The sequence below is a fragment of the Eptesicus fuscus genome, chromosome 8 (genome assembly GCF_027574615.1).
Source record: "Eptesicus fuscus isolate TK198812 chromosome 8, DD_ASM_mEF_20220401, whole genome shotgun sequence".
NCBI classification, from domain to species: Eukaryota; Metazoa; Chordata; class Mammalia; order Chiroptera; family Vespertilionidae; genus Eptesicus; species Eptesicus fuscus.
Genome location: NC_072480.1, coordinates 15,691,630 through 15,712,761, shown reverse-complemented (window position 1 = coordinate 15,712,761; position 21,132 = coordinate 15,691,630). Strand labels below are relative to the sequence as shown.

The following is a 21,132-nucleotide window of genomic DNA, read 5'->3' as shown; positions in this document are numbered from 1 at the left end:
TAGGCTCTCTCAGTGACAGCATGGAAATATATGTGTATACTAACCTATATATACATATCTTTATGTATTTCTATATGTAACCATGTGAGTCTATATTAAGCTAAATGTGACTATATTGATGTGTCCAACTCTAATCCATTACCACATGAATCATTCTAGCCTACTCCTTGCTTATCTGTAGACTTCCATTCCAACGTTGAGAAATGTGGCTCTGACCATCTGATCCATTTATGCAATTACTCAATTTCAATAGACAGGCATACTTTGTAGATATTGGAAATTGGGTTCCAGACCACCACAAAAAAAATATCAAAGCAAATTGTAATATTGTTGCTGGTGGAGAATTTTGCCTTCAATTTGTATAAAATGCAACATCTGTGAAGTACAAGAAAGCATAGCACAATAAAACAAGGTATGGCAGTATACTAGTATGTATAGTAGTATCAGAAACATAAATTTATTCCCAGGTGGGAAACTGCAGTGCTTGTGCACAATTACTGTTACTTTTAGTTTACAGACTTCACTTATTTCCAGTTATTTAGGTCAATACCTTTTCCACCCAGCTCTTCAGGGAGATTGTCTATACATTTTTAATACAATTATATTCTCTTGTCACAGTCTACATTCCTTCCTTCCAGGGATCCCTAACCTCTTAAATGATATTTTAAAACTTGCATACATTAAAGTTTACTCTTTGTGCTTTAAAGTTCTTTGGGTTTTGACAAATGGCATAGTGTCATTTATGTACCATTACAGTATTATATAGAATTGTTTTAATGCCCTTTACATAAGAATTTTTATGTAGAACATATAGTACTGATTTCACTGGACCATTATCTAGGACAGTGGTTCTTAAACTTTCTTTTGCTCTCAGGACTACTTTATACTCTTAAAAGTATTTAAAACCCCAAACAGCTTTTGTTTATGTGAATAATACGTGTTCATATTTACTGTATTAGAAATTGAAACCGAGAAGTTTCAAAATGATAATTGAATTCTTCCCAGATGGCTCATTTGGTTGGAACATTGTCCCGTACATCAAAAAGGTTGTGGGTTCAATTCTAAGTCAGGGCACATACCTAAGTTTTGGGTTCGATCCCAGGTCAGGGCACATATAGATGACAAGCGATCTGTGTTTCTCTCGCACATCAATGTTTCTCTTTCTCTTCCTCTCTTTCTAAAATCAATTTAAAAAAACATATCTTTGGGTGAAGATTAAAAGAAAAAAGTTAATTGGCTCATTTAAAAAATAATAAATCAAACATGTTAACATGAATTATATTTTTGTGAAAAATAAGCATTTTAAAAACAAAAATTAGTGAGACCATTGTTTTTCACTTTTATAAATTTTTAATAGTTGGCTTACTAGAAGAGAGATTCTCATATTTATTGTATTAAATCTGTTCAAATATATTGCTTTGGCTAAAATGTGTAAAGAAAATGAAGCTTCACACAGACAAGAAATTAGAAAAAGGAAGAATATTTTAATAGCCTTTCGATAATTGTGGATTTTTTAAAAATATGTTTTTATTGATTTTAGAGAAAGGAAAGGAGGGAGGGAGGTGGGGGAGAGAGAGAGAGAAAGAGAAACATTGATCTGTTACCTCTGCATGTCACTGATCAAAACCTGGGCATGTGCCTTGACCATGAACCAGAGACCTCTCGGTATTTGGGACAATGCTCAAACACCTGAGCCATACCAGCCTTCATTTCTGGAGGCAAGTAGCAGCAATGCTGGTATACTAATTTGATTTTGAATTCAAGTACCTGCTCCTGTATTCCTTGTAATTGTCTTCTAGTGAAATATTTGTTTTAGATGATAACCTCAGCATGCATACAATGCACAAATAAGTAAAGGAGCAAGAAACTAAAATTGTTTACATTGTAGTAACCATCTATACGGTCTGCTGTTGAAATGAAAGTCAGTCAGATGTTTCTTCGTATGATACTCATTTAGTCTCTATTCAAAAAAGTTATTAACTGAATCTCTTAATCTCATTTATCAGAGAGGTTGGTTACCTCTTTTCTTACTTAATATTACTGTGGTTAAATTTTCCATAGTTAGAAGACGAAGAAAAATGATCAAGAAGAGTGAGGAACAAGAGCCAATGAAATAAGAGAAATAAACCTAGCAGTATGAGATAATAAGGATATTGTAAGGAACAATATATTAAAAAACCTAGAACAAATAAATACGAATTGCTTAGTTACATTTATTTATTCTGCAAGCAAATAGTTTCAGTATTTTCTGATTGGCTTTATTTTCTTATATTATCAGTGTCCACTTTTATTAATCTACTAGTAGCCCATTTGCACGAAGATTCGTGCAATAGACCTTCATTAACCTGGCTGCCTGCACCAGTTTTCTGCCGGCACCAGGGACCCAGGCCTTGGCTGTGGCCACCGCCTTCTACCTTCTTTCAGGGTCCCGGCTTGGCCCTGGGCGGTGGCCTTGGGCTCGGCTGCACCCAGCATCCCTGCTACCCGATCTCAGGAGCGAGCCGACCCCCCAGGCGGCTTTCCGGGCCTTGGGCTCCGCCCGCACCCCAGCGTCCCTGCGACCCGATCGCAGGCACCCCGCTGGCGCCCAAGGCCCGGAAAGCCTCGGCCAGCTTTCCCGGCCTTGGGCTCTGCCCACACCCCAGCGTCCCTGCGACCTGATCGCAGGAGCGAGCCGACCCCCCAGGTTGGCTCGCTCCTGCGATCGGAGCAGGCACCCTGCTGGCGCCCAAGGCCGGGAAAGCCCCGGGCGGCTTTCCGGGCCTTGGGCTCCGCCGCACCCCAGCTTCCCTGCGACCCGATCACAGGAGCGAGCCGACCCCCCAGGTCCACTCGCTCCTGTCATCGGAGCAGGCACCCCACTGGCGCCCAAGGCCAGGAAAGCCCCGGGCGGCTTTCCGGGCCTTGGGCTCCGCCGCACCCCAGCTTCCCTGCAACGGTTTCCTGGTGGGCGTGGTTGGTGGGCGTGGCTTGGTTGGTGGGCATGGCTTGGGCGTAGCGAAGGTGCGGTCAATTTGCATATTTGTCTATTATAAGGTAAGATTCCAAGACTAAGCATTTACCCTGTTCACTTTGTTTTGTTTTGTTAATCCTCACCCAAAGATATTTTTCTATTGATTTATAGAGATAGTGGAAGTGGGGGGTGGGGCGGGGAGAGAAACAGAGAGAGACACATCGATTGGTTGCCTTCTGCATGCACCTCAACCAGGGCTGGGGATTGAGCCTGTAACTGAGGTATGTGCCCTTGACCGGAATCGAACCCAAGGCCCTTCAGTCTTCTGGCCGATACTCTAACGCCCATGATCGGCAAACCGCGGCTCGCGAGCCACATGCGGCTCTTTGGCCCCTTGCGTGTGGCTCTTCCACAAAATAACACGGCCTGCGTGAGTCTATTTTGAAGAAGTGGTGTTAGAAGAAGTTTAAGCTTAAAAAATTTGGCTCTCAAAAGAAATTTCAATCGTTGTACTGTTGATATTTGGCTCTGTTGACTAATGAGTTTGCCGACCACTACCAGTGAGCACAACCGGCTAGTGCCACCCTGTTCACTTTTTAAGTTATTTGTTGTACATGCTTCCTGTCAGAATAATTTGGTATCATGTGTTGCCATTTCTAACAGCTTTAAATGATAGTCACTGAAAAGCAAAAATTAATGTAAGTCCCGATTGCTGTCTTTCAGCATCACTGCTTGTTTTCTCAAGCCAGAGGATTATAATGCTACAGAAAGCTCTTTGTAAATACCTTTCAAAATCCTTCCTTTAAATGTCCACCTCAATAAAGATCAATCCCTAATATGAAGTTTTGAGTCCTATCCATGAAAACAATAACAATAATTGGTATTTTTATATAATAATTACCAAAACATGGTAACAATAATTCGTTATGTGCTTTTACAAATAGTTTTGCCTAAAAGCAATGATTTTTGTTATCTGTCAGTGAAAAACTTAATGATTTTAAGGATTCTGAGAAAACCCTGCTTCAGAAAATATTTTCTCTACTTAGTGAATGATCTCTAAAATTCCACATTTAAAGATTAATTACTTTTGTCTAAGAATATATTCCCTGTTAAATTATATACAGTAATTTCTTGCTGTCATGTGCTTATTTGTGTACATCAACTCTGAGGTAGATGCTATTATTCCCATTTTACAGATGTAGTCACACATCTAATTAAGTGGCAGTGCTGGATTCAAACCCATATACATCTGAATTCCAAAGCACAGACTGTTAATCACTCCTGTTCTTCCACCTCCTTGCTCCTTGGTCTCCATGATTCCTTTTCTTATACTCATCCCTTACATGTTGATGTTCTACAGAAGACCCTCTTCTCATTCCCTACACGTTCTCCTTAATCATCTACTCTGGCTTCAGCAAGCAGTTGTGTGTGATTGACTCCAAAGTTTGTATATATGGACCAGATCTTACTCTGAAGCCTGTGTATCCATTTTACTCACCCTATTTGAATTTTTGATATGTGCCTCTACCTTGATTCCCTGTCTCAATGAATACCATTAGTATACGTATGATTGCCTGAGTCAGAAACTTAGAAATCATTCTTGACTCTTCCCTCTTTTCTCTGCCACATGAGTGATATAAGAAAGAAATCTAATTCCATAAGATGCTTAAACCTCTTGAGTGGCTCTTTGTAGCCTTCTGTATAAAAATGAAGTTGCTTGGCCTTGTACACAAGGCCCTCCATGTTATGGCTCCTGCATGCCTCTACAGCATCATTTCTCATCCCTTTTGTCCTCACGTTGTTTTAAATGTTGGAAGCATTGTCTGAGTTGTACCAATTGGTACAACTCAGACAACGTGAGGACAAAAGGGATGAGAAAGGTAGGCAGTCTTAGGTAGTACACATCAGGGCAAAATGTTAACACTGAAACAGCACCCCTCCTGAGGCTGCTGTGGCAGCAGCCCTAATTAGCCAGGCATCTTTTATTGGTAAGGTGACTTTGCCAGTAAGAGTTAGTTAGGACTCTGAGGCCTAAGCTTCTTATGAAGAGTCTCACTTCATGGCCAAACTTACAGGTTCTAGATTTAATTTTCATTAAGGAAAATGTGGCTTTTTGTAAACTTAATGGGCTTTGATTAATCCTCATGGCTTCTCAAGTGACCTTTCTAAAGTGCAATTATTCCTCTTTTGCTTAAGTCCCCATTAATTAATTTTAACATTTTACAAATACATTTTAAGATATTTTCGTTACTTTTAAACCTAGTTTAAGTGAGATTTTGCTTTTGCCGATTTATTTTAATTGCCTTTCTCATATTCTTGTTTTTAACTTTGAAAGGATTGTTTCTCTAGGAAGTTTTTAAGGAGTTAGCTTGCTGGGCATATGAAATTTTGGATCATTTATATAACTTTATCTATAAAAACTTTTAAACATTTTGTTTCATGTTATTATCTTAAAGTAATATAAAAGGCATTTTATTTATTTATTTTTAAATCTTTTTTAAAATTTTATTTCAGAGAAGAAGGGAGAGGGAGAGATAGAAAGATCAATGATGAGAGAGAATCATTAATCGGCTGCCTCCTGCTCACCCCCTGCTGGGGATCAAGCCCAAAACCTGACATATGCCCTGACCAGGAATTGAACCGTAACTTCCTGGTTCGTAGGTCAGTGTTCAACCACTGAGCAACACCAGCTCGACTATAAAAGTCATTTTAAAAAGCATTATTGTTGGGACATTTAATTATTTTAACAATTGTCGAGATGTTTCATTCTGAAGCCATCCACTTCCATACTCAGTGGCTGTTATATTCCTTAAAGTTTTTAAATTAATGTGTCTATGAATGTCCACTACCACCCTTGAATGAAGTCATTCCTTTTGTTTTCCAGTCAAGAAATAGTGTCACTAAAGTTATCAACATATTTTTTAAGTTAGTAGAAACAAGTGACATATTTAGATCATATTCCTTGTATCTAGTTTTTTGTTAAGAAACAATTACCAAAATCATCTTTCTCAAAGAAAGTGAAAGATAATTTAAAACTTGATTTTATTTATAAACCCAACAGACTGTAATATGTGCCATGGGGAAATTACAGTCTGTTTTTTAATATATTATTATTGATTTCAGAGAGGCAGGGAGAGGGAGAGAGAGATAGAAACGAATGATGAGAGAGAATCATTGATCAGCTGCCTCTTGGACGCCCCCTACTGGGGATCGAGCCTGCAACCCGGGCATGTGCCCTTGACTGGAATCGAACCCAGGACCCTTCAGTCTGCAGGCTGATGATCTATCCACTGAGCCAAACCAGCCAGGGCATTACAGTCTATTTGTAATTTTTTAAAAAATTATTAATTTGAGAGAGAGAGAAAGGAAGGGAGAGAGAGAAACATCAATTTGTTGTTCCACTTATGCATTCATTGGTTGATACTTGTATGTGCCCTGACTGGGGATTGAACTCACAATCTTGACATATTGGGACAATACTCTAACGAACTGAGCTACCCAGCCAGGGCTACAATTTATTTCTATTGAGGTCTTAGACTACTCACTGATTTATACTTAGGGGATGCAAAAACTTTCTGGATGGAACTGGAGGATGATGGAAAAGTGGATATCATATTTGAGCAAGTGCAAAATGTGCTGCAGTCACTGAAGCAGAAGATCAAAAATGGGTCTGCCACAAATAAAGGTATGAAGCAATAAAAACTTAGTACATTTAATACTTAATGTTACCCATTGGCATACAGTATGATTCTATTTCCAGTAGTTTGTTTTAAAAGTCAAATTATTTCTTTGTTTTTAAGAACGTAACATCAGTTCTGTTTGCTTTTTAGTATGTCTGTATGCTCTGCTTCTATAAAAACTTGCTTTTTACCATACCATGGCTATTTTGTAAAACTGGGGAAGATGCTTATTTTAAACTAGAGGCCCGGTGCACAAAATTCCTACCTGGGATGGGGGTCCCTCAGCCTGGCCTGCACCCTCTCACAATCCGGGACCCCTCGGGATCTCCGACTGCCAGTTTAGGCCGGATCCCACAGGGGGATTCCTGCAGGATCCGGCCTAAACTGGCAGTCGGATATCCTCTCGCAATCTGGGACCACTGGCTCCTAACCGCTCACCTGCCTGCCTGATTGCCCATAATCTCCTCTGCCTGCCTGATCGCCCCTAACCAGTCTGCCTGCCTGCCTGATCGCCCCTAACCACTCACCTGCCTGCCTGATCGCCCCTAACCACTCACCTGCCTGCCTGATCGCCCCTAACTGCTCGCCTCTCTGCCTGATCTCCCCTAACCACTCTGCTTGCCTGCCTGATCGCCCCTAACTGCTCGCCTGCCTAACTGCTCGCCTGTCTGCCTGCCTGATTGCCCCTAACAACGCGCCTGCCTGCCTGATCGCCCCTAACCACTTGCTTGCCTGCCTGATCGCCCCTAACCATTCGCCTGCCTGCCTGATTGCCCCTAACCGCCTCTGCCTCAGCCCCTGCTGCCGTGGCTTCGTCCGGAAGGATGTCTGGAATGACGTCCAGAAGGTCATTTGGCTGTCCAGTCTAATTAGCATATTATGTTTTTATTATTATAGATAATAGCTACTGCATTTATCTCATTATCTCAGGCTACCTGTTGTTATTCCCCCCCCCCCCCCCATTTTCTTTTTGCCTTTTTATCTTCTTTGGGGCGGGCATATTTCAGAAATAATGTCTGCTTATTGTACATTTGGTATATGTAGAAAACAACAAAAATTACCCATTATTCCATCATACAGTGACAACTAGGTTTTTTTTTAATATAAGAATACATATAACTGTATTTTGCCTCCTTTAAGCAGAACTTGCCTTACTAGTCTTCTGAAAACAAAACATGTATTCTACATAGGCACTCATTCAGTCATCCAAGGTTTTTGTTTTCTATTTATTTTTCTTCATCTCTGATTGGTTGTAGAACATAAGACTTTTATGTGGAAACCTCCACATTCCGTCAGGACATACGATTTTCAAGCAAATTTTCCCCAGACTATTTATTTTTCCTCAGACTATTCTGAATACTTTGGGGTGTTCTTATAACATTAATTTACTATGTACTTGTCAAAAAAAAATAGTACTATTAAAATGAAAAATTTTAACACATTGCAGACGGATCACGAGAATTCTCGCTTCATATTACACAGTGTTTTACAAAGTATCATACTTTAAAAAGATATTAGCTTGTAAGAACATAGAGTAAATAACTTCAAAATGCAATGGGTATTTAATTTTAAAGCATGTCTTTAACATTTATGTAAAACGTTTTTTTGTACTCATTCAATAGAAACTTATCTGGCCACTTGGTCAAGCTAGCAATAAAACTACTGGTTCATATTCCAGCCCCATTCCCTTATGAGTCTGATATACCTAGATTTGAATCCAATACCACTTCCTAGCTAAATAACCTAAAATAAATTGCTTAACCTCCAAGCTTCAGTTTCTTTCTCTCTTGTACAGATACTCATAAGAACCTCTCAAAGGAGTTGTGAAGATTAAATGAGATAAAATATGTAAATTGTTTAGCACAGTAGCTGGGACCTTGAATAAAGGTGATGCTGCTGCTGGGAGCTTTCATTTTGTTTTCCTTTCCTTAACAGAGTACATTCAAGCAATGATTCTAGTGAATGAAGCAACTATAAATAACAATTTAACGTTGATCAAAGGTATGTACATTTTTAATCTCAATCTAGAGTATTCTCTGGTATTTTCTTGATCAGGCCCACCTAATTATGTCAGGCTAACTAAACTATATAAATCAGTTGTGTTTCTCTATTAAATGAAAATTCCTACCCATCCAGATAAAGGAAATGCACACTCTACAAAGCCTCCTAGGGAAGGCATGAACAAATGTATCTCTTATTCATAAAAGCTTTTTGTATAAGAAGGGCAAATAAAATTTTAAGACTCCAAGCCACCAAAAAACAGCTTTGTGTGAAGAACACTACTAGGAAGGAATATTCTGGTATAGATAAATGGGTGGGAAAGTTTTTAATTCCTAGATTATTATTAGACTGTCAGTCTTCAAAACTATAAACAAATTTATGTTATAGCTAATCAAAAATAATATACCAGGATTAGAAAAAGAAATATTAAAAGTCACTTTATTAGAATCACTATCGTATAAATATATATAAATATATATATATTTTATATAAATATATATAAATATATCCTATTTATATACTATAAATCTTAGTCTGTCCCTGATTTGCTAAATTGTTGGGGAAGCACATTTATTAGATGTGAATTACTATTAAATATTATCAGTAAATTATAATAATTTTAACTGCTGTAATTTGGAGCCTTAAGGTTTTAAATCACTGAAAATATAGCCTAGCATCATCAGTATATTTTAAAGAAATCTTTTGTTGCTCAAAAGTATTCTCAATTTTAGTAGCTAACATATTTTTATAATAATCTACACTAATAAAAGAGAAACATGCAAATTGACCGTACCTCCGCTATGCCCACCAGCCAATCAGGGCAAGTATGCAAATTAACCCAACAAAGATGGCGGCGGCCACGGAGCTGGAGCTAGCAGGAGGCTTGGGTTGCCCCCAGCTATGGAGGAAGCCAAGTTTCCCGCCGGCCCTGGCCTCCGCTCAAGGCTACAAAGTTTCAATTATAGAAGATAAATAAATCCCAGATGCCTGCTTCCAGCCGGCCCTGGCCTCTGCTCAAGGAGGCACTGAAAAGGAAGGAAGGGAGGGAGGGAGGGAGGGAGGGAGGGAGGGAGGGAGGGAGGGAGGGAGGGAGGGAGGGAGGGAGGGAGGGAGGGAGGAAGGGGTGGGAGCCATCAGCCTCTCACCCAGGCTGGCCAGGCACCCCAGTGGGGACCACCACCCTGAAGGGGGTGTGGCCAGCCTGAAAACGGCCCTCAGCCCCTCACCCAGGCTGGCCACGTTCCCCCAGCGGGGACCCTCACCCCATGGGGGCGTGGCCAGCCTGCAAACCACCACAGGCCCCTCGCCCAGGCTGCCCCAAGCCCCAAGGGAACCCCCACCCTGATCTGGGACACCCTTCAGGGCAAACCAGCCGGCCCCCACCCATGCACCAGGCCTCTATCTATACTAATAATCTATACTAATAAAAGGGTAATATGCTAATTAGACTGGGAGGCCTTCCAGGAGACCTTCCAGACATTCTTCTGGCCAAAGCCATGGTGGCAGGGCTGAGGTAGAGGCGGTTAGAGGCCAAGAGGGGAGGGAAGTTGTGGGTGATCAGGTCAGGGTGGAATGACAGTTGTGAGTGATCAGGCTGGTTGGGGGCAGGGCTGTTGAGGGTAAGCAGACCAGCAGGGGGGCCAGTTGGGGGCCAGCAGGATGTCAGTGGGGGTCAGTTGGAGGTGATCAGGATGGCGGAGGGGGGCAGTTTGGAGTGAGCAGGCCAGCAGGAGGGCAGTTGGGGGCGAGCAGGCCAGTGGGGAGGGAAAGTGTGGGCGAGCGGGCCAGCGGGGGGGGGGGGGCAGTTGGGGACGAGCACACTGGCACGGGGGGGCAGTTGGGGGTAATCAGGCTGGTGGGCATTTGGGGGCGAGCAGGCCAGCAGGCAGAGTGGTTAGGGGCAATCAGGCAAGCAGGCAGGCAGGCCGGTGAGTAGTTAGGAGCCAGCAGGCCCGGATTGTGAGAGGGATGTCCGACTACTGGTTTAGGCCCGATCCCTGTAAACCAGCAGTAGGACATCCTTCGAGGGGTCCCAGATTGGAGCGGGTGCAGGCCGGGCTGAGGGACACCCCCCCATCCCCCCGTGCACGAATTTTATGTACTGGTCCACTAGTAGATTCTATATGAAAAGAGCCTTTCGCAGTATCCTTCAGTTGCACTTGGAATCAGCACATCCTTAACCCTTTGCACTCGCTTGCTTTTTTCTCGATTTCTTTTATTCTGCTAACCATGTCGAGTCACACTCGACATCTGAGTGCAAAAGGCTAAAGGATTATAGTAGTTTTGAAGAAAAGCTTTTAAATACAAGAGGTGTTTAGATAACTAAATTTAAACAATTCTTTTTTTATTTCGGAGACAATATATTTCCCACTAAAAGAAAGTAAGTGGCCCTGGTGGCTCAGTTGGCTGGAGCGTCATTTCATACACCAAAAGGTTGTGGGTTCCATTCCTGGTCAGGGTGCATACCTAGATTATGGGTTCAATCCCTGGTCGGGTTGTGTATGGGAGGCAACCGATGGATATTTCTCTCTCTCTCTCTCTCTCTCTCTCTCTCTCTCTGTCTCCTTTCCTTCCTCCCACTCTGTCTCTCTCCCTCTCTCTCTAAAATCAGTTTTTAAAAATGGCATATTCTTGGGTGGGGATTAATTAAAAAAGAAAGTAAGTTGGATTTTTGTTTTGGTTCTTTTAAAGTAGTAATTTTGTCAATAGAGATGCTGAATATTGTCATTTAATATGTTTAGTAGTTTATCTGAGTTGTAATGAACTTAATAAAATAAACTCATTAATATAAAAGTATGTGTTTGCCAGTGGTAGAGCACTGTTTTTAAGTAAGTGGGAGTTATATAATTGACATTTAAAATTTTTTTTAATTTATCTTTATTGTTACAGGTGTCCCCATTCCTTTTCCCTATTGACTCCCCTCCTTCCCTCCTCAGGCCTTCACCCCACTATTGTCTGTGTCCATGGGTTATGCATATATGTATATAACTAGGGGCCCGGTGCACGAAATTTGTGCACTGGGGGTCAGGGGTCCCTCTCACATACTGGGAGTCCTCAGGGGATGTCCTACTGACGGCTTAGGCCCGCGCCCCACGGGGAGCGGACCTAAGCCGCAGTCTGGCCTCCCTTTGTGGGAGGCAACCGGGCTGATCAGGGGAAGGCACCAGCCCCATCACCCCGCTGCTGCAGCCACTGCAAGTCACCGCAGCCACCAAGGTGTTTTTATCAACACGGACTCCAGTCCCTTCACCAAGAAAAAATGACAACTTTCTTTAGGCATTTTCAAGATGTGTCTTTCATAGGATATGCATTTCTTTCTTTATTTTTTATCCTCACTGAGGATATATTTCCATTGACTTTTAGAGAATGTGGAAGAGAAAGGGAAAGACAGAGAGAAACATCAAAGTGAGAGGAACACTTTCATTGGTCGCCTCCTGCATGAGCCCTGATCCGGCCAGGGAGGAGCCTGCAACCTAGGTACATGCCTTTGATCAGAATCGAACCCAGACCCTGCTGTCTGCAGGCCCAGGCATTATCCACTGAGTCAAACCGGCTAGGGCAGAATATGACATTTCTTAGCCCTCCAGCAGTGGACCTTCATTTTTTTCTCCAGAAGTGTGGTGGAAAAGTCCTAGATCACCTTTTTGGATTCTTATTACCCAAGTTACTAAGAATATTACCAGTGGCATACAGGAAGCTTAGCCAATGTGCAGTCAGAAAAGGTGTTTCCTCTATAGTTCACACTAATCAACGGCTGGGCCCTGCCCAGGCCTAAAGCCTCTGGCCGAAGCTTTAGGCCTGGGCAGGCCCCTCCAGCTCCCTCTGATCACCGGCTCAACCCTGCCCAGGCCTGCCCAGACCGAAAGCCTCTTGGGCAGGAGCAGACCCCTAGCTCCCTGCGATCAATTGCAGGGGGTCCCCTCCTGCCCAGGCCAAAAGCAGACCCCCAGCTCCCTGCCCAGGCGATCAATCACAGGGGGTCCGCTGGTGCACCAGGCCAAAGAAACCCCCAGCTCCCTGCGATCGATTGCAGGGGGTCTGCTCCGGCACCAGGCCACAGCGGACACCCAGCTCCCTGTGATGGATCGCAGGGGGTCCACTCATGCACCAGGCCGAAAGCCTCCGCCAGAGGCTTTCGGCCTGATGCTGGAGCGGACCCCAGCTCCCTGCCATCCGTTGCAGGGGTCCGCTCAGGGCACCTGTGTATGCAAATTAACCACCATCTTGGTTGGGTTTATTTGCATACTCACTCTGATGGGCTAGTAGGCGTGGCTTGTGTAGCAAGAGTGTTGGTTAATTTGCATATTACTCCTTTATTAGAGAGGATTTCTTTGGTTGATTTCTCCCTTCCCTCTAAGGCTCCTCAGTCTGTTGCATGCTTCCATGTCTCTGGATCTATTTTGTTTATCAGTTTATTTTGTTCATTAGATTTCACATGTAAGTGAGATCATGTGAAACTTGTCTTTGACTGACTGACTTATTTCACTTAGCATAATGCTCTCTAGGTCCCTCCATGCTGTCTCAAAGGGTAAGAGATCCTTCTTTTTTTACAGCTGCATAGTATTCCATTGTGTAAATGTACCGCTATATTTTTATCCATTCATCTACTGATGGGCACTTGAGCAATTTCCACATCTTAGATTTTGTAAATAAATTTGCTATGAACATAGGGGTGCATATATTCTTTCTAATGGGCATTTCTGGCTTCTTAGGTTATATTCCTAGAAGTGGGATCACTGGGTCAAACAGCATTTCCATATTTAATTTTTTTAAGAAACTCACACACTATTTTCCATAGTGGCTGTACCAGTCTACATTTCCACCAGGAGTGTACTAAGGGTTCCTTTTCTCCACATCCTCACTTGTTTGTTGATTTGTTAATGGTAGTCATTCTGGCAGATGTGAGGTGGTACCTTATTGTTGTTTTAATTTGCATCTCTCTCATGATTAGTGACATTGAGCATTTTTTCATGTATCTCTTGGCCATTTGTATGTCTTTCTTGGAGAAATAAGTGTCTATTTAGGTCTTCTGCCCATTTTTTGTTTGGGTTGTTTGTCTTCTCGTTGAGTTGTATGAGTACTTTATATATACGTTTTTGTTTGTTTTTATTTTAATATATTTTTTTACTGATTTCAGAGAGGAAAAGGGAGGAGAGAGAAATAGAAACATCAATGATGAGAGAGAATCATTGATCAGTTGCCTCCTGTACACCCACTACTGGGAATCGAGCCCGCAACCCGGGCATGTGCCCTGACCAGGACTTCCTGGTTCATAGGTCAGTCGTCGCTCAACCACTGACCCACATCAGCCGGACATTTTGGATATTAACCCCTTATCAAATGTATCAGTGGCAAATATGTTCTTTCATACAGTGGGTTCCCTTTTCATTTTGATGCTGATTTCTTTTGCTGTGCAGAAGCTTTTTATTTTGATGTAGTCTCATTTGTTTACTTTTCCCTTTGTTTCTCTTGCTTAGGCTTTGTATCAGTGAAAATTTTGCTACTTGCAATGTCTTATATTTTGCTTCTTATGTTTTCTACAAGGATTTTTATAGTTTCACGACTCACGTTTACATCTTTTTTATATTTTGAGTTTATTCTTGTGTATGGTGTAAGTTGGTGTCTAGTTTCATTTTTTTTGCATCTATCTGTTCAATTATCATAACACCATTTATTGAAGAGACTGTCTTTACTCCAGTGTATTTTCTGCCTCCTTCCTTTACCAAGTATTAGTTGAGCATAATGGCTTGTGTTGATTTCTGGTTCTGTTCCGTTCCATTGATCTGTATGCCTGTTCTTGTGCCAGTATTAGATTGTTTTGATTAGAGTGGCTGTATAGTATAGCTTGCTATCTGGTAGTGTGATCCCTCCAACTTTGTTCTTTTTTCTCAAGAAATTGCTTCAGCTATTGAGGATCTTTTTTTGTTTCCATATAAATTGGAGTGTTTGATCTAGATCTATGAAACATGCCATTGGTATTTTAATAAGGATTGCATTGAATCTATACACTGAGTGGCCAGATTATGATCTCTGAATGCATAATAATCTGGCCACTCAGTGTATATCCTATATAATAAAAGGCTAATATGCAAATTGTCCCCTCGACCAGGAGTTTGACCAGCAGGCAGGCCAGCCAACCACCCATGTCCCCTCCCACTGGCCAGGCTGGCCGGACCCCACCCATGCATGAATCCATGTGTTCAGAGATCATAATAATCTGGCCACTCAGTGTAGATTGTTTGGGTAGCATGTAAATTTTAATGACACTAATTCTACCAGTCCATGAACATGGTATATTCTTCCACTTGTTTATATCTTCTTTTTCAACATTCTGTAATTGTCTGAGTACAAGTCTTTTACCTCCTTGGTTGAGTTTATTCCTAAGTATCTTAATTTTTTTATTACACTGATAAATGGGATTTTTTTTTCATTTCTCTTTCTGAGAGTTCATTATTGGTGTATAAAAATGCCAACAAATTCTGGGTATTAATTTTGTATCCTGCTGCATTGCCAAAAAAGTACTTTTTGGTGAAGTCTTTAGGGTTTTCTATGTATAATATTATGTAATCTGCGAATAATGACTGTTTTACATCCTTTCCAATTTGGATGCCTTTTTTTTCTTCTTGTCTGATTGCTGTGGCTAGGACTTCCAGTACTATCCTATATAATAAAGAGGTAATATGCAAATTGACCCTCATGCCCTCGCACAAGATGGCTGCCCCCATGTGGTCAAAGATGGTGGCCGGGGAGGGCAGTTAAGGGTGACCAGGTCAGCAGGGGAGGGCAGTTGGGAGGTACCAGGCCTGCAGGGGAAGGCAGTTGTGGGGGAACCAGGCCTGCAGGGGAGGGCAGTTGGGGGTGACCAGACCTGTAGGGGAGGGCAGTTGGGGGCGATCAGGCTGGCAGGGGAGGGCAGTTGGGGGAGACCAGGCTGGCAGGGGAGGGCAGTTGGGGGCAACCAGGTCTGCAGGGGAGGGCAGTTAGGGGCGACCAGGCCAGCAGGGGAGGGCAGTTAGGGGCAACCAGGCCAGCAGGGGAGGGCAGTTAAGGGCAACCAGGCCAGCAGGGGAGGGCAGTTAAGGGCAACCAGGCCAGCAGGGGAGGGCAGTTGAGGGTTACTGGGCTAGCAGGGGAGGGCAGTTGGGGCGATCGGGCTAGCAGGGGAGCAGTTAGGCATCGATCAGGCTGGCAGGCAGAAGCAGTTAGGGGCAATCAGGCAGGCAGGCAGGCAAGCGGTTGGGAGCCAGCAGTCCCAGATTGTGAGAGGGATGTCCCAGATTGGAGAGGGTGCAGGCTGGGCTGAGGGACACCCCTCGTCCCCCCCCCCCCCCCCCCCGTGCATGAATTTTGTACACCGGACCTCTAGTGTTGAATAAAAGCGGTGAAAGCAGACAACCCTGTGTGTTCCTGTTTTTAGGGAAAGTAGTTTTTGCCCATTTAGTATGATGTTGGCTGTAGATTTGTTATGTATAGCAAATACAAGGATTAACAACTTTCTAGTAATAAAATTTCATGTTAGTATTTTAAAAAATACTGAGACTGGGCCCTGGCTGGTTTGGTTCAGTGGATAGAGCGTCGGTCTGTGGACTGAAGGGTCCCAGGTTCGATTCCGGGCAAAATCAATCCCCAGTCAGGAGCATGCAGGAGGCAGCCGATCAATGATTCTCTCTCATTATTCATGTTTCTCTCTCTCTCTCTCTTTTCCTCTCCCTTTCTCTCTGAAATCAATAAAATATTTTTTTTTTAAATAAAAATAAATAAATAAGTATACTGAGACTGGAGAGAAACAAAATGATTTGGTGTTCAGGTCAAAACAAGCCATCTAAGATCCAGCCTATACTCCACAAATCACTAAAAATTACCTTTATTTTCCTTGCTTGTGTATAATAAGCTGTAAATATTTGCTGTGTCCCTACACAAAGGATTAGATATTTTCTTGAAAGAAATTATTAATTCTCCTTTACCCCTTAACTAATGATTAATTTTAAACCTCCATGTTTTTTAGTAAATCTTATTTCTAACTATGCTCATATACATTTGTCTATTCATATTTGTTAATGTGGGTTTACACTAACTCATGCAAAGAAGTTTTCTGTTAAAATCAGAAATTCTTAATTTGTAAAACTTATTTATTTTTGATCAGTTATTATAGCTCACTTCAACTATCAGATTTTATTTTTAATATTTTATTGACTTTTTTACAGAGAGGAAGGGAGAGGGATAGAGAGTTAGAAACATCAGTGAGAGAGAAACATCAATCAGCTGCCTCTTGCACACCCCCTACTGGGGATGTGCCTGCAACGAAGGTACATGCCCTTGATCGGAATCGAACCTGGGACCCTTTAGTCCTCAGGCCGACGCTCTACCCATTGAGCCAAACCAGTCAGGGCTCAACTATCAGATTTTAAACTTCCTTTCTTTATCTAGATAATTAAAGACGGATATTTGTTTTTCAGTGGGCCAAGGAGTGGCCTTGGATTATAATTATATGGAGCTCCATATATCTCTAGTTAATAAAGATATTACTTAGATATTATTGTGAATAGTTTTTAAGTTGGTGTACTTGTTATTCATGTTTTTGTGTGTTTTTTTATGTAGATCATAAATCTTTGACCGAGAATGAACAGGAAAACAAATCAGGTTCATTGCCATCTACATCATATGAAGACTTTGTTCCAAAAGACTGTACAGTTCTGTATGTATATCTGTTTAATTTAATTTTGTTGTTATTAGTGTTGCTCCCAGAAAGAGATTTACTCTTGCTACTCATTTTACAGAAGAGTAGATAGAATATATTAAAAAAGATTCCTACTAAAAGAATTAAAAGTTGTAAATTTTAGCGTTTTAGGTAGGATAAAATTTCTTGAGTCCCTTAATAGGTTGTTTACTTTTTAATATCCTTAGATAATCAAATCTTTTAATTAAATTTAGCTTAGGATGTCTTTGTATATTATTATATTGAAATTTACCAAATTGGTGTTTTTTTTCAACTAGAAAATTGTTTTTGCTGGATTATTTCTTTTAAAGTGGAGTATTGAAAAGGGTCAAAAGTATTTCTTTCAGTATCAGTTCAGTTTTTAAGATGCATAATAGCGCTAAATTAGTATCAGAAATTTTATAAGAATAGTCTAAATTTTTCTGACCTTTTCTTTATTTAAAATGTTTTTATTGATTTTTAGAGAGAAGAAGGAAGAGGCAGAGAGAAAAAAAAAAAAAAACATTGATGAGAGAGAAACATTGATAGCTGCCTCTTGCATGGCCCCCACTGGGGATCAAGCCTCAACCAGGGAATGTGCCTTGACTGGGAGTCAAACTGGCAATTTCTTGGTGCATGGGTTGATGCTCCACCACTGAACCACACCAGCTGGGCTGACCTTTTCTTCTTTAACCACTAATTTCAGTATAGATTCCTCAGCAGAATTCCTTAGTAGAATGGTACAAGAGGAAATCTGACACTCTGACATTTAGTCTTTATTTTCAGTAGGTAATGCCTGTGTTAAACCTTTCAAGTTACTAGTTAAAGGAAAGTTTCTGAAAATGTTTTGTAGGGAACAGAATTTCAAAAAACCAAAAAGTGTCTTTAGAAAGTAAGTTATTAAGTTGATTGTCCTTCCAGCTACATAGTAAAGTAACAAAAAAAGTTGTCAATACAGAATTCTTTTTTTTTTTCCAGTGTTTATGAGAGGTGTATAGTGACACTATTGCACATGATTTGCATTTACAAATGTTAGAGATGTCATTGCAGTTTGAGTCTAAAAGGCTCATCAAAAACTCTCAGAGAAAGCTAAGTTCGCAGTTTTAAAACACTTTAACTGGCGCTGAATTCTGACTTTCTTATATACAGCATAAAGTTTTATTACCTTTTAAAAAGTTAAATCACTAAAATAGATTCTTATTATATAAATTGCCTCCAGACAAACTGTTCTCCATCTTATATTTAGATAATTATATTTTAAGCTTAAATGCAGGAATTTTTTTTCATTCTTAAGTGTCCTATTATCCTAGCTTATAATCCTCTCAAATTTTGAAACTCTTATCTGTTATATTTTCTTACTAGCTTTTCATCTTGCACAAATATTTAAATAAGTTTTCTAGTCTTTATTGAAGCTCACTGCTAGAGACCTCTTTTCATTACTCTTCATAAAGAACTGTTCAACTAGTTGTGAATTTATTTACCTCTATCATTGTCCTGCCTATGTTTCTCTTTCGTACTCATAAGACTATGAGAAAATCAGGATTCACTGCTGTAGCATTCTTTGTTATTATCAAACTTTATCAACCCTTATCAAAAAGTATGATTAGGTTTATTTGCACTTTTTTTTTTGTAAACCAGTCCATGTTGGCTTTTTAAATCATAAGTATTTAAAAGTCACATGGCCTGATTCTCTCTTTTAGAATTGTTTAGGGGTCAATATTAAGCTAACCCTTCTGTACTTTCTGGACTGTTCTCTTTTTCATTATTATTTTTTTAAATTCTCACCTGAGGTTATTTTTTCCATTTTTTTTAGAAAGAGGGGAAGGGAGAGAGTGAAGGGGGAGAGAGAGAGAAACATCAATGTGAGACACATCAATTGGTTGCCTTCCCCACATGCCCTGGCAGGGGCTGGGACAAACTGGCAACTCCTCTGTCTGCAGGCCGAAGCTCTAACAGCTGGCCCAAACTGGCCAGGGCTGGAAGGTTCCCTTTAAAAAAATTAGGGCAGTATTTTTCTATTTTTTATTTATATTTAAATTTTTTATATTTAATTTATTTGGGTCTTGAGATTTAATTTATTTGGGTCTAGAATCTTAAATATGTTTAAATAAAGTAGCATTCTAGGACCCCTTTTAAACTGTCACAGACTTCAGTTTCTTTTCATTTTTCTTTGGTCTTTCCAACTTGAGGGCAGCAGCAATAGTTATAGAAAAGACAAAGGAAAATTGTTTTTGAGCCTCCCCTTCTCTCTATTATCAGTTAACTTTATATGATCATTCCCCAACAGATTGTCTTATTGTTTCAAAGTAGCTTGACTGAGATCTTTTCAGATGAAGGGATTAGGCTTAGGATTTTCTTCCTTAACCATTATGAATTCTAAGGCCACATTTCATTCTTGACCAATAATGTTTAAAGGATTATCTTTAAAGGATTATTTTGTATTTCCTCTGCAGATCATGAGTTTATTATTTGTTTTGCTTTTAGTAGTTGAGCGACTCTAGCAGGTCAGTGGTCAAATAGGCAAACTGCCAAACTAAATGGTGAATAACAGATGAACAGGCCCTAACTGAACTGTTCAATGTCATATAATTTGTCAATGGAAAACCAAAGTGAAAATCTTAGATCTGATAGGAAACTGGCTTTTTAAGTTTTATTCCTAAGTTTAATTTCCACTCCATATAAGTGAGCTATTACATAGGTACATATAAAAACAAATTTAGCCCTGGCCAGTGTGGCTCAGGTGGTTGGGCATTGTCCCATGCACTGAAGGGTTTCAGGTTTGATCAGTAGGTGGCGTGCAGGAGGCAGCTAATTGATGTTCTGCTCTCACATCAATGTTTCTCTTTCTCTCCCCTCCCCCTTCCTCTCTCTCTAAAAATCAGTAAGAAAGACTTTTTTAAAAGTTATTTTAATGATAATTTTTACAAAAATACCTACTTTTGTATTGTTAGGAAACCTGGCTTAATTCTTTTTCTTAGTTTAGTAATTTTTTAGGAACACACGGCCATCTTAAGTAGTGGAATTCATTAGAGATACACCAGGTATATAGCTTTGGCTAATATACATGGTGAAAGTGGGCTCTTGCCCCATTGCTAAAAGACCCAGGTTTGAATTTAAGCCATTTGATTTTTTATATCACATGCATATAAACACCCAAAAGAGCTTTTTTTTTTTCTTTAAAGAAAACACACACACTCCTAACCTACACGTATTTACATACACACATACACACATATAAATAAAATAGGTGTTTAAGAACAGAAACTGTAACACAGCAGGCCATATGGGGACTAGATTTGAAACTGGGAAATCAGTACCTGAGGGTCCACATTGTTGAGATCAGTTTCTCTCTGTATGGTATCAATTGGTTCTTAGGTTCCCATAAAATCTGCCCCAGCTAAACACTACATGATCTACTGCGCGTGTTACTTCATGATATTATTTTATATCTTAAATTTTTTAGAGAGACTAGAAATAGCCCAGTATGAATACATGATCCAACAGATTTGCCTTTACTGAAATTAAAATGGCCATCTTTCCGAGAAGAACGGAACAGAAAACAAATGTTTACTGCAGTCTTTAAGATGAATATAGTTTACATTCATTTCTTTTAAAATATATATATTTTTATTGATTTTAGGGAGAGAGAGAGAGAAACATCAATGTGAGAGAGAGACATTGATGAGTTGCCTCCCACGTCGATGCAGGAGGCAGCCAATTGATGCTTCCCTCTCACATTGATGCTTCTCTCTCTCCCTCCCTCTTCCTCTCTCTCTAAAAATTAATAAAAATGTATTTTTAAA

The 21,132-nt window shown here is 40.6% G+C and overlaps 1 protein-coding gene across 2 annotated transcripts in view; it reads left to right on the top strand.

Moving 5' to 3' along the window:
- The window catches only part of SETDB2 (SET domain bifurcated histone lysine methyltransferase 2), a 98,464-nt gene that overhangs the window by 1,637 nt on the left and 75,695 nt on the right, over nucleotides 1-21,132 (top strand). For both annotated transcript variants that reach the window (XM_054719793.1, XM_008145579.3), the window contains exons 2-4: nucleotides 6,513-6,638; nucleotides 8,569-8,634; nucleotides 17,233-17,329. In XM_054719793.1, coding sequence (XP_054575768.1) covers nucleotides 6,513-6,638; nucleotides 8,569-8,634; nucleotides 17,233-17,329 — 289 coding nt within the window. The remainder of the gene's footprint in view (nucleotides 1-6,512; nucleotides 6,639-8,568; nucleotides 8,635-17,232; nucleotides 17,330-21,132) is intronic.